We start from the raw sequence: 13,484 nt of genomic DNA on the forward strand, positions 1-13,484 counted from the left end.
TCTTTTAAATTCTAAAATTCAGAGAGAAGATTATTTGCACTAATTCCTAATTGATCATACCAGAGTCCAGATCAGCAGTGAGCAACACCACAAAAATTAAAAATCACTCGACTTTACTTCCTTTGCCATAACTCTTAGCTGAAAATAAGAGTTGAAAATAATTTTTGCTTCCGCTTTTCATACAGGTTCCACTCTGAAAAATCTCCAAAATAATTTCTTAAATAAATTCATATTTTATTAGGTGCATATACATCTTCTAAAAATGACTAGATATACTTAAGAAAACAGTAATAATCCAAAAGTAGTTTTTTTTTAAAAAAGGATTATAATCCTAGTACAGGACAACATGTGGGATGAACATTGTTCACTAGGGAGAATTATTTGATTACTCAACAGTCTTTAGTATCTGGCTACCATGTAATGCACATCCATAATGATTTAAGTCAGACAAAATATTCTGGATACAAAGCCAGAGTAAAATTATTATTTTTGTTCTCAATATCCCTTTCAATTCAATGCAACATCCATATTAAACAGAAATTGTGAATTAGAGAGAGATAAATAATTGGACTGAAATAGATCTAATGGAATAATATTTACTGCATGATGTGAAAACAGATAACAGAATCATCGCTCTTAATGAAATATGCACACCCCTTCCAATTCCTTGTCTGTCCTCAGTGCAGTGACATTGCCCTGCATACTAATTAAAGCCACAGTCTAAATGGTTTGCAGTTCTGAAGGAAGCCTTTGGAACCACTTAATCGCCAGCATTTGGTAACTACCTGTATATTCCAAAATAATGGAATTGCTTCTCTCATGTCATTTCAATTTTTATAATAAAATCATATTCAAAACACATCATGATTGTTGTTCTAAAAAGTCCAAGATATATAGTGGGAGACTTAAAATGACAGGGTAAAACTATATTGGTTACTTTACTGTAAAAATAAGTTTAGAAATAAATTCTTTCTTTAAACTTTCACTTCACCAGATATACTTCTCTTGGACTTCACGATATATGGTTTTATTTGAACAAGTTCTAATAGTTTTGTAATTTTCATTCTATTCTAATTCATCAGAATGAGATAGCTGAAAATCAATCGTGTTCACCAATTATCATACTTTTGAATGAAAATTTAACGTTATGATGCCAAACTGCATAGAAATGAAATTAATTCTACTTTCTTATTTACATGTTCTGTGTACTTAATGATTTATCTCAATATAATAAGACCATAATTGTAAATTGTTATTCAACAGCTTAAATTGTACTAAAACACTGTTAAAATCCAAAGTTTGTCTACTTTGTTGATCATTACAGACACTCTGCTGAAGAACTATTTCGTTGAACTATCCATTTCAAATATGACTAATATATTTCAGCACGTTTCCATTATTTAATGACTTGTTTACTCTGGAGAGCAAGATAAAAAGCAGTAAAGGCTACTACTCTGGATTATTCCTAAACCGCAAAAGAATAATTTCCATTTTTGGTTTGAAATAAATAGAATCATTATAAAAATTGTTTGCTTCTGCACAATTCAAATGCACTTTCAGTGGTAAAATCAGTTTCCACAGTGATGTATTGAGACTGTGATTCTTCTTTTTTCATGCGCTGCGATCAGCTAGATCCATACTTGTTCCAAAAAGATTCACCAGTTGCTCCTCATAATTTGCAATATTTCTTTTCATAATTTCCATACAGGGACCGAGCAGTCTCTCAAATGCTTGAACATCCATAACTGTAAAAAAGGTGTAAAAACATTGTCAAAGGAAAAGGCAATACACGTTCAATTCAATGGTTTAGTTCTTGACATTCTATGTTCACATGGCAGTAGAATATAAACATAAGAAATTCTGCAGAAGCAACACCCAGAAAATGATGGGAGAACTCAGCAGGCCAGGCAGCATCTACAGAAATAAGCAAATGACGTTTTGGGCAGATACCTGTCTTCAGGACTGGAAAGTAAAGGGGAAGACAACAGAATAAAAAAGGTGGGTGAGGGGAAGGAAGCTATCTAGAAGGTGATAGGTGAAGTCAGGTGGGTGGGAAGGGTAAAGAACTGGAGAAGGAGGAATCTGATAGGCGAGGAGAGTGGACCATAGGAGAAGGGGAAGAAGGAGGGGACCCAGGGCAGGGGAGGAGGTGGAAAGAGTGATTAGCAGGTGAGAAAAGGTAAAAGGCTAGAGTGGGGGATAGAGGAAGAGGGGAGGGTGAGTGATTTTTTTAAACCAGAAGGAGAAATCAATATATAATATATAATTTTTACCATTTAAGTGTTAGCCCACAGATCAAAGTAGATTCACCTGTATACTTTTTAAAAAAAATACCTACTCTAATTTGTACACAGATATATTGCACACGATTGAAGGTAGAACACATATTCAATTTTCGATATTGAATAAACTTCAAAACAAACAAGTTACCAATATACTCCTGCAACTGAGGGTAGAACGAATAATTTCCCATGAATTTTGTATCAGTGTTTGACTTTAAAAAGTTAGCAGCTGCTCCCTTATCCTGCTCCTACCAGAGGCTAACACTTGTCTCTTGGGTCTGACACTTAGTGGCCATTTTATAAGGTACAAGAGATACCCAATAAAGTGGTCACTGAGCATATTTCTGTATGTTTGTGGTATTCTGCTGCTGTAGCCCATCCACTTCAAAATTCAAGGTGTTGTATGCTCAGGGATGCTCTTCTGCACACCACTGTTGTAATGTGTCATTATTTAAGTTACTGTCACCTTCCTGTCAGCTTGAACCAGTCTGATCATTCTCCTTTAACCACTTCCATTAACAAGGCATTTTTACCAACAGAATTCCCACTTATTGGATGTTCTTTTTTGGTTTATTTTGCACCATTCTCTAAAGACTGTGAAAATCCCAGGCGATCAGCAGTTTTTGAGATACTCAAACCACCCTATCTGGCACCAACAATCATTCCATGGTCAAAATCACTTCAATCATATTTCTTCCCCATTCTGATGAACAGCAATGGAATGTCTGCATACTTTTATGCATTGAGTTGCTGCCACATGATTGCTGATTAAATATTTGCATTTACAAGGTGTACCTAATTAAGTGGCCACTGAGTGTACACAAGGAAAAGGAGCAGGTTCCCCCAGGCACCCCAAATTTGCCTGTGCACTCTCATGGGACAAATGGCTTTCCAGCATATTTTCAAAATATTGTTTCAAAGCTAAGGGAGTAATTGGGACCATTGAGTTGCCAGCTTTCATTGCAATTCCATCTATCTGACTGTCTCCCTATGATGAAAGATCACAAATCAACAGAATGCACCAGGATTCCAATTTTCAAATGAGCCCAGATGGTTGAGTCCAAGAGGTAATTTGCCACTGCAGGTATATGAAATGCACTGTAACCTGATTTTTGAAAGCTGCATGTGTATTCTCTAATAAGAGAAAGAAAGAGAGAGAGAGAGCGAGAGAGATTGAGATTGTTCAACCCTGTGTCAGCATTCAATAAAATTGACTGAAATTCCACATCAATTACATTTTCTCTACACAATTATTTTTATTTATTTTGCCTGATTCCCTTAACAATCGAAAATTCTTCATGAAGAGCTTTGACTTGAATGTACTGAGACACCGAACATTCACATTTCTCTGGAATGGAGCATTTCAAATATAGTGGAAAAATAAAATCTCATTCCTAAAGGGCTAACCACAATCCAAGACATGGGAGCAGAATAAGGGCATTCGGCCGTTGTGTCTGCTCTGCCTTTTCATCATGGCTGATCCAATTCGCTCTCAGCCAGTGAAAGCCGCCTAACACCTTGCTTATTAAAATGGGCAAAGATTTCTAACATTCCTTATCATTAGAGGTTTATATGCATTACAACCTATTTGTCTTCAACATCGTCTCTTGAATTGGAGGAATTGTCACAGTTAAGAATTGAAATAAGTCAGATTGAGATGGAAAAATATCAATTTTGAATAGAACAGAACAAATTACAAATCCAAAGTATTCAAAAAAATTCAGCTAGTGTACTAGCTTGTTCCTTCATTATAGTATCCTATATTCGAGTACTTTGAGAAAACAGTTGCCAAGAGCAAAGATTGATTTCCAGTAAAATTCATGTTGGCAGGTCTTGCAAATCCTAAGAGGTCTAATTCAGGTAGTACAAGATTAGTAAATTAGCATTAATTTGTTGAAGATTAAAAGCACATCCAGTCGATTGTATCCTAGGTACAAAGATTTTAGTTCATCAGAATGCAATGAAACTGCATTTGTCGATATAATGAACAGGAAACATTAATAACAGTATTATTGTGATTACAACAAATACACTTTTACTTTTCAGATGTCCTTGATCTGAGCTTTCTTTTTTGCTTTATGGTATTTTGCATGGGTGTTAAGAAAGATTTTTATTTTAAATATACAAACCCATTTTACATACACCAACATAAGATGATGTAAAAATGTATCACATGTCTAAGTCAGCTATTTTAGTACTGCATCATATTCTCAAAACACCCTTTGCCAGCCATAATTTCTTGATTCTTGCAATACCAAAGAATTAACTCGGGCCATTACAGAATGGTACATCATAAAGTTACTGGGAACACTGTCACAAAAGTCAGAATTTTATAATCATTAGCATAAAGTTAGTTAGTGCACCCATAGTCATATCTGTTTGATTCTACTTTGTAAGGGAAGAAATATTTCATAGCTGGATTTGTTGCAACTTCCTGGTTCTTAAAATTACAAACCAAATTTGAAATGTAGAAATTTAAAATACTAATTTTGCATTGAAGATACTTACATCCTTACAGCAAAAAATAAACCGGTAATGTAATGCTCTAACTTCAAACCCCAATCCCCCACCCAAATTAATTTCTAATTTAATGCTAATTTTAAAAGGCATTACTCTTCTTAAGAAAGTAGTAATCACATCACACCAACAGTGTAAATGAGTTAAAATACATCTTCTGAGCAAATTATTGAGAGGAAACTATTCTAATTAAAAGTATTGGATTCAAGCACTATCATAAAATTGGATATTAAAGTACATGAAGGTAGTATTATAGGACTGGAGAAAGCAAATGACAAAGAGCATGGCTTGTTAAAATGACACGCAACCAGCAGCTCTAGAAGGCCATAACAGACAAAGTGTATGTGTTCTGGAAAATGGTTGTCTAGTCTATATTTGGTTTCTCCAATGCAGGAGATTCTACTTTGTGAGCATGGAACGTAGTAGACCAGGTTGGTAGAGTTGTAACCTCAATCACACCTAAGAGGACTGTACCAGGGAGTTCCAAGTTCTACCACACTACCTTCTGGGTTTAAAAAGTTACACTTAATTTCTTGATTACACTTACTAGGTACTATCTAACATTAATGAAGCTTGGAAGTTATCCTATGGCTTGTTGGGACACAAGGGAGTGTTCTGCACTGTATCTCTAAATAAAATAAGTAAAATATAACGCCTACCCTTTGAAAGCCTATTGTAATTTTAAAGACCAATAATGTTGTAACCACTTATCCTGCTGAGATTCCCATCTTGGACTGAGTGAGTACCCCAGGTTTTGTATTATCCTTTGAACTGTAAATGCACCTTCTCCAAAGCCTTTATATCCTTCTTGTAACATAGAGACTAGAGTTATGCATGATATTTCAACAGTGGTATATGGCATAACACTGAGGAAACACATCTTGATTATATTTATTGCAGTGAGTTTCAAGCCTGTTTCATGCTAACCAAAAATTTACTCACACCATTGTGAACAGCATCAGAGGTCATTCCACCACAAATATAAACATTTTTAAATGCCTACTAAACCGAAAAAAAACTTTACCTAGACATTTCACGCTTCCCGCAGCAAATGCAGAGGCTGCACGTGGTTGATTTGCTACCAAAGCAAGTTCTCCAAAATACTGTCCTCTTGAACAACGTGCTATTTCCACTCCATCATCTGCATCAGGTTTAGACTATGTTGAAAGAAAACAAAGAGGAAGTGATTACAAAACAAATGCAAATTTGGTACATTTGTAAATTATAGTCAATGAAACAAAAACAAAAAAAAAGTTGGAGCAATATTTAGGCAAGTAAGTGCATTTATTATCAAAGTATGTGTATGTCACCAAATATTTTGAGAAAACTAAAGAAATACAATAGAATTTATGAAAAACTATACATAAACAAGACTTACAAACAACCAAGTGCAAAAGATGACAAATTGTGCAAATTAAAAATAAATAAATAATCCTGAGAACATGGATTGTAGAGTCCTTGAAAGGGAGTTTTTAGGTTGCGGAATCATTTGAGTGAAATTATCTATGTTGGTTCAGGAGTCTGATGGTTGAAGGGTAATAACTGTTCTTGAACCTAGTAGTGTGGGACCCAAGGCTTCTGTATCTCCTGCCCAATGGTAGCAGAGAGACATGAGCATAGTCTAGATAGTGGGGGAGCTGATGATAGATGCTGCTTTCTTGTGGCAGTGCTCATTGTAAATGTGGTCAGTGGTGGGGAGGGTTTTGCCTGTGATAGACTAGACTGTTCCACCAATTTCTGCAGACCTTTTCATTCCCAGGCATTGGTGTTTCCATGACAAGCCATGATGCAACCAGTTAGGATACTCTCCACTGTGCATGTATACAACTTTGTTGAAGTTTTAGGTGAGAGACCAATTCTACGCAAACCACTAGGAAAGGAGAGGTGTGGCTGTGCCTTCGCTGTGATGGCACTTATGTTCTGGTCCCAAGACAGATCCTCTGATATGATAATGCCAAGGAATTTAAAGTTAGGTAACACCCTGTCAAGACAGCGCTAGTGAACAATTCTTCGGATGACATCTTCTAGATAGCCAATCTCTTCTATTATTTCACTTTTTCTACACCTTCTGCTTATTCTTTTTGTCTGAATTGTATTTTGGAAACTGTTCTAACCTGTGACGTGCAGTGTGGCATTTGATCAAATAATCTAGCATTCTGCTGTCCCCAGGGAGGTCTGCAATCATGAACTGCCTCACAGAGAAGACTGTAATCGACTCCATCTTGAAGTGGCGCCGAAGATAGAATGCAGTGGAGGCCATGGGTCGACGGCGATTGGTGGTCAGGTTGGTGGCATTCAGAAGGCTATACGTCATTGGCATGATGGCTGCTCTTCACAGAGGGACTGAGTTCAAGCAGGGGCTCTCCTCAATTTTGATGGAGGGGGGGATGTTTTTGAAATTCTAAGGATTATTGGACTATAGTTTATATTGCTCTCTTTCAGTTTCCTGTGTTTTCTTTCTTGTTGCCGATTGGCAGTTGTTGATGTTCTAGCTGCCGTTTTCCAACTGAGTGATCTGTTAGCTTTCATGCAGGGGAGGGGTTTGGGATTTGATGATCTCACTGCCATTTTTCATGCACGACATCTGTTAGATTTTTGTATGGGGGGGGTTGGGGGTATAAGGTTTGAGAGTGTTCTTTTTCCTTTTCATGCAGGGGGCAGTGGTATCTTTTTTTTCCAATGACTCCCATGGTTTTCCAGTATTTCATGGCTATCTGGGGAAGATGAATATCAGTTGTATTGTACATGCTACAATAATCTTTGAACCTTTTAGGTACTTTATCAAAATATGCTTCAAAGTCCAAATGCTCAAAGTAATTTTATTATCAAAGTACCTACACGTTACCATAATCTACCTTGAGATTCGTTTACTTGCAGACATTCCAAAAAACGATTGAATTTACGCAAAACTAGACATAAACAAAGACTGACAAACGACCAATCTGCAAATGAAGACAAACTGTGCAACACAAACAAAAAGACTGAGAACATTAGTTGTAAAGAGTCCTTGAAAGTGAGTCTGTAGGTTGTACAGTCAGGTCAGAGCAACATTGATTAAAGTCAACCAGGCCAGTGCTAGAGCCTGATGGTTATAGAGTAATAACTGTTCCTGAACCTGTTGGTATGGGGCATAAGGTTTCTGTACCTCTTGCCCAATGGTAGTATTAGGAAGAGGGCATGCCTGGATGGTGGATATCTTTGATGATGGATGCTGCTTTCTTGTGGTAGCACTCCATGTAAATGTGCTCAATGACAGGGAGTGTTGTGTATTGGTAAGGTACTCTACTCTAAAACTCCAAACTTTCTGCAGGTGGGCCTGGCTTGGTCGGTACCCAATATTTTCCAATTTCAGAATTCCAGTATCTGCTACTTGTTTAAGAACTGCAAATTTTGTTGAAAATTAACTCAGTTTAAAATGTCACTGCAGAGGATAACCCCAAGATGTGTGTCCGACTGAGCCATCAGCAGCACTGGGGCTCCACAGGGGACTGTCTTGTCTCCCTTTCTCTTCACCATTTACACCTTGGACTTCAACTACTGCACAGAGTCCTGTCATCTTCAGAAGTTTTCTGATGACTCTGCCATAGTTGGATGCATCAGCAAGGGAGATGAGGCTGAGTACAGGGCTATGGTAGGAAACTTTGTCACATGATGTGAGCAGAATTATCTGCAGCTTAATGTGAAAAAGACTAAGGAGCTGGTGGTAGACCTGAGGAGAGCTAAGGTACTGGTGACCCCTGTTTCCATCCAGAGGGTCAGTGTGGACATGGTGGAGGATTACAAATACCTGGGGATACGAATTGACAATAAACTGGACTGGTCAAAGAACACTGAGGCTGTCTATAAGAAGAGTCAGAGCCGTCTCTATTTCCTGAGGAGACTGAGGTCCTTTAACATCTGCCGGACGATGCTGAGGATGTTCTACGAGTATGTGGTGGCCAGTGCTATCATGTTTGCTGTTGTGTGCTGGGGCAGCAGGCTGAGGGCAGCAGACACCAACAGAATCAACAAACTCATTCGTAAGGCCAGTGATGTTGTGGGGATGGAACTGGACTCTCTGACGGTGGTGTCTGAAAAGAGTATGCTGTCCAAGTTGCATGCCATCTTGGACAATGTCTCCCATCCACTACATAATGTACTGGGTGGGCATAGGAGTACATTCAGCCAGAGACTCATTTCACCGAGATGCAACACAGAGCGTCATAGGAAGTCATTCTTGCCTGTGGCCATCAAACCTTACAACTCCTCCCTTGGAGGGTCAGACACCCTGAGCCAATAGGCTGGTCCTGGATTTATTTCCTGCATTAATAATTTACATATTACTATTTAACTATTTATGGTTTTATTACTATTTATTATTTATGGTGCAACTGTAACGAGAACCAATTTCCCCCCGGATCAATAAAGTATGACTATGACTATGACTAAGATACAACACTGCTGTGCATTCTTAATACAAGCATTAAGCAATTCATTTTTTGTCCAGTAAAATGGCAGATCAAAGGGTATCATGACAGTGGATCAAATGGTGCAAATAATTTACTTTGAAAATTACTTCATGTGCTACTCCGGGAGCATCAACTTTGCCTGCAGTGAAAACTACAGTGCTTTACTCAGAATCTTAAGCCCACCACTATCTAGTTGAGGATTCAGTTCTCATTTCACACTGCATGTCTTTAGAACATAAAAAAACCCTCCTCTCAATTTTCACAGGCCTGGATATGACAAACAAATGGAATTCCATAATTACTGTAGTACAATGCCAATGACCAAAACAAAATTTCCATCTTTGCATATTTTCACTCGTATTGTTTTTCAATGTTTTACGTGTTCTTCCATTCCTCCTCATTCCATTAGGCACTTTTTTGCTAAATTATTAGATGAAATAAAATCTTAGGCAATTTATCCCAAATCAAAATAAATTCCACAAATATACAACCCTGTATGGGATACAGAAATACATTCTAACAGATGGAGACAGATTTAGCTGGCAGTGAATGATTTAGGCTTTGTAACACGCATTTTCTTTGCCCTTTCTCAGACCTGGAATACCACTTCACTGTGGATATTAAAAACAGCAACTTGCAGAGAACTGGATAGATCTGGATAGATATTACAAATGAACAACTGATTGAAGATCAGCAAAGTGATTATATCTCATCTGCATTACACCGTCCTTAATGCATGCAACTTATGAAAAATAGTCCATATTCTAAAATATGGGCAAGATCTTTCTCCCACCAGCCTCTACAAATCAGGCAAGTCGCCAGGAAAACAAATTGCATTTGTAGGAGATACAGAACATATTCCTATCTTCAACATATAGCACTGTCAGGCACACACAAGCAAAAAAAAATGTAACTATCTAAAAATACAAATGAAGTTAAGTAATTTCATTTACCTTGTGCTTCATAGTTATCCGGACTTCTCCAGATTCTACAATATAAAAGCTATCAGCTTTGTCTCCCTGAAGTATAATAAAAACTTGAGTTAATTTTATGAACAAATATACCAGGACACTTAGTTTAAAAGAATGTTCAAAACAAGGCAGCACAAGTAAACTGTCCTGAAGAATTTTTTCTTTGCAACTGAAAATGTTCCTATTAGGTAATGATTCTCAGAATTTTTTTAAACTGGATTTAGAGTCACAATTCAAAAATGTTTGGCTTACTTCATAGGAAAAGTTATTTTAAAATCATAAATGAAAATAAACTAGGGAAGGGAAGCTCATAACTTTGGGAAAGATTCCATTGATGCAGTGGGGATTTTTAAGATGATTTTTGATCAGTGGGAAATAAGGCTATAGAGAGCTGGGTGACAAGTAACTTAAAAGATCATAATGGCATCTGCCAAGAGTCAACCAAGTTCCTGCTGATAAATTTTACAAATGATGAAGAGAAGATGGACAAGGTTCCCGAATCTCAGATATTTGATTTTTTTTGGCTCCAGATTCCAGCATCTGCAGCTGTTGTGTATTTAATATTTCAGTAATATTTGAGTAATATTGTGATATATTGTTGATTAAGCATTCTTTGTTGTTTAGTGGGTTATATGTAAAAGTATGTAAATGGCATACATCATTTTACAGCAACGTCATAGGTACATGCCTCGCTTGTTTGGGAAGAGACAGGCACAGTCAAGCTAAAAACAAAAAGGTAGAGAATGGACAAATTCACAGATTCAGTAACAGGGATTAGCAGGTGATGATAATCATATATTTAAAAAATGGCTGGCTCTATCAGAAAGATTAGCCCATTTGATTACACAACAGATAACTGGATTTTGTGTACCCACTGGATTGAGCAGTTTTTTGAAGCAACTGCAATAGCCATAACATGAAAACTAACAATAGGCAAGCAATAGGGCTTACACAAGAAGTGACTGGCAAATTAACTAAAATGGAATTGGACACTAGCTCAGCTGTTCCAGTCATTCCACAAAATGAGTTTGAATGGGTCTCAAAGATACTAGACTGAAACCTGCAGATATTCAACTAAGAATCTACAGTGGAGAAAAAAAAACTCCTGTGGAAATGACATTTATAACAGTGCAAGACAACAAACAAAAAGCCACGTTGGGCTTGTACGTTGTAAAAACAGGAGGGCCAGCATTGTGGGGGCATTATTGGGTGAGACAACTAGAACTTATTTAGAGATGCATCCACCATTAGCATGTCATATCCCCTTTAATCGAGTCACCTGTAACTAAATCAAGGAAGGTGCTGAATGATGCCACAACTATCTCCTTGCTGTACACCATCAACAGAGGGCAACAGGTGTTGGTGCCAACCTTTGTGCCTCTGGTTGGAAAGCATTTTGGACCAAGGAAGGACCATGCCGCTCAGAGGGATCATGAAATTGACAAAAGCAGTGTTCTGACTACAATGGTTTTTGTAGGCAACATATCTGAGAAACCTTCTGATATGTTAATCAGGTAGTTACTTGTGAAATATAGCTTCATTTTAAACTAGAAGAGAGTTCCTGGAGCTTTAGTAAAGTTGCAAGCATTTGGCTTTCGTGACTATAAAGAACAAGAATCTATTCTGCACTCAATAACGTTATTGCATGAAATGCAAGTGGGAGACAAAACGCTGCTTGTAAAAGTAGGTGCAAAGACCAAAGCCCAGCTGGAAGGCAAAGCGAAAGGAGTCAATGGAGATATGAAAACAGATGATATTTTCATACATTGTGGATGAGGAAACAAAGAGGAGAGATCAGATCATAAAAGAGAATAATAGAAGGGTTAATAAGAGAATACTCCAGTGAACTAAATGCACCTTCCCAAGATCATGATGCACAAACTAGAAAGAAGAAAAAGGAAAAGAAAGAGGAGGATGACATATGTGCCATGGAAAGGATAAATGAGACCCAATTTCACATGAGTTAACTCCTACAATCACCACAAAGGAGGCCCCAGAACCTGAGATTGTTTTGTCAGCCACACGTCTCTCCTACCAAGTAAAGTCATCTCCCTTGTCAAGAAAGACAAAGACCAAGAAAGCCTCCTCAGCAATTAAATCTTTAGGTCTGAATGGGACAATTTAAAATTTACTATGCTGTGGATGTCTATATAGTAGTTGTATATGCAGTATACTGTATATATACGTATATAATTTGAGATGCTTTCTATATTGATATAGAGTTCATAGCTAAGCAGAAAGGAGTGTCATGTATTCAATATTTCAGTAATATTTGAGTAATATTGTAAATATTTTTGACAAAGCATTCTTTGTTGTTTACATGATGTATTGCGGGTTATATTTACGAGTACGTAAATGGCATATGTGATTACACTGCCACATCATACTTATGCACCTCACTTCAAGTACAAATGAGGGTAGATTCGCATTTCTAGCTCCATCATTTTCCTTTCATTAGTTCTTAATGTTTTGGAGTTACAAAACATAACAGCAGCCTCTGACATCTCCAGCTTCACTATCTGGTAAACTGTGATGAAGGTTAACTGCCCATATACTCCTCCAGTTTCAACATTATGATAAAGAGAAGGTCATTAATGAAAAAAAAGTGATTTTTAAAGTTTATTTATTGAGATACAGTGCGGTGTGGGCCCTTTCCAAACCTTGAGCCATGCCACCCACCAATCCCCCAATTTATTCCTAGCCTAATTATGGGACAATTAACAATGACCAACTGGTATACTAACTTGTATTCTTTGGACTGTGGGAGAAACCGGAGCACCCAAAGGAAACCCACCTGGTCACGGGGTGAATGTACAAACTCCTTACGGGCAGCGACAGGTATTGAACCTGATCATCTGAACTGCAAAGCGTTGTGCTGACTACTATAGTACTGTGCCAATTGTATACGTGGGCTCAAACATCTGTGTTCTACTCCTGCCTTAGGTGTGTAACATTAGATTCTTACAGCATCTTCTCATTCTCACTTGCAATATGCACCATTCATAAGTGCCACAAAAACTTCATTCCTAGTTTAAACTGCTTTACCCACTCGAAACTAAATACTATTAAGCAAATATCAGCGTTAAGATTAGCGTTAACATAAAAATAATTCTGCTAATGGTGCAAGATCTTTTTCACTCATTGCTTTAAGAATCAAGGCAGATGGAATAAGGAATAAATATTCATCACCTGAGCAATTATGCGTTCTCCATCGGTGTACGTTTTGGTTCCAAATACATCGACTACTTTCAACCTTTCCCCCAACT

At 37.4% G+C, this 13,484-nt stretch overlaps 1 protein-coding gene and 1 pseudogene across 1 annotated transcript in view; one reads left to right on the forward strand and one right to left on the reverse strand.

Moving 5' to 3' along the window:
• Positions 1-242: 242 nt before the first annotated feature.
• LOC140186776 (cAMP-dependent protein kinase type II-beta regulatory subunit-like) overlaps positions 243-13,484 on the reverse strand; it is a 96,234-nt gene continuing 82,992 nt past the window's right edge. The window contains exons 8-11 of the mRNA XM_072241318.1: positions 13,408-13,482; positions 10,201-10,266; positions 5,824-5,956; positions 243-1,745 (exon numbers count right to left, since the gene is read on the reverse strand). Of these exons, the coding sequence (XP_072097419.1) occupies positions 1,612-1,745; positions 5,824-5,956; positions 10,201-10,266; positions 13,408-13,482 (408 nt within the window). The 3' untranslated portion in view covers positions 243-1,611. The remainder of the gene's footprint in view (positions 1,746-5,823; positions 5,957-10,200; positions 10,267-13,407; positions 13,483-13,484) is intronic.
• On the forward strand, positions 10,962-12,185 carry LOC140186970 (RNA-binding protein 25 pseudogene; annotated as a pseudogene).

The sequence above is a fragment of the Mobula birostris genome, chromosome 23 (assembly GCF_030028105.1).
Source record: "Mobula birostris isolate sMobBir1 chromosome 23, sMobBir1.hap1, whole genome shotgun sequence".
In the NCBI taxonomy this organism is placed as follows: Eukaryota; Metazoa; Chordata; class Chondrichthyes; order Myliobatiformes; family Myliobatidae; genus Mobula; species Mobula birostris.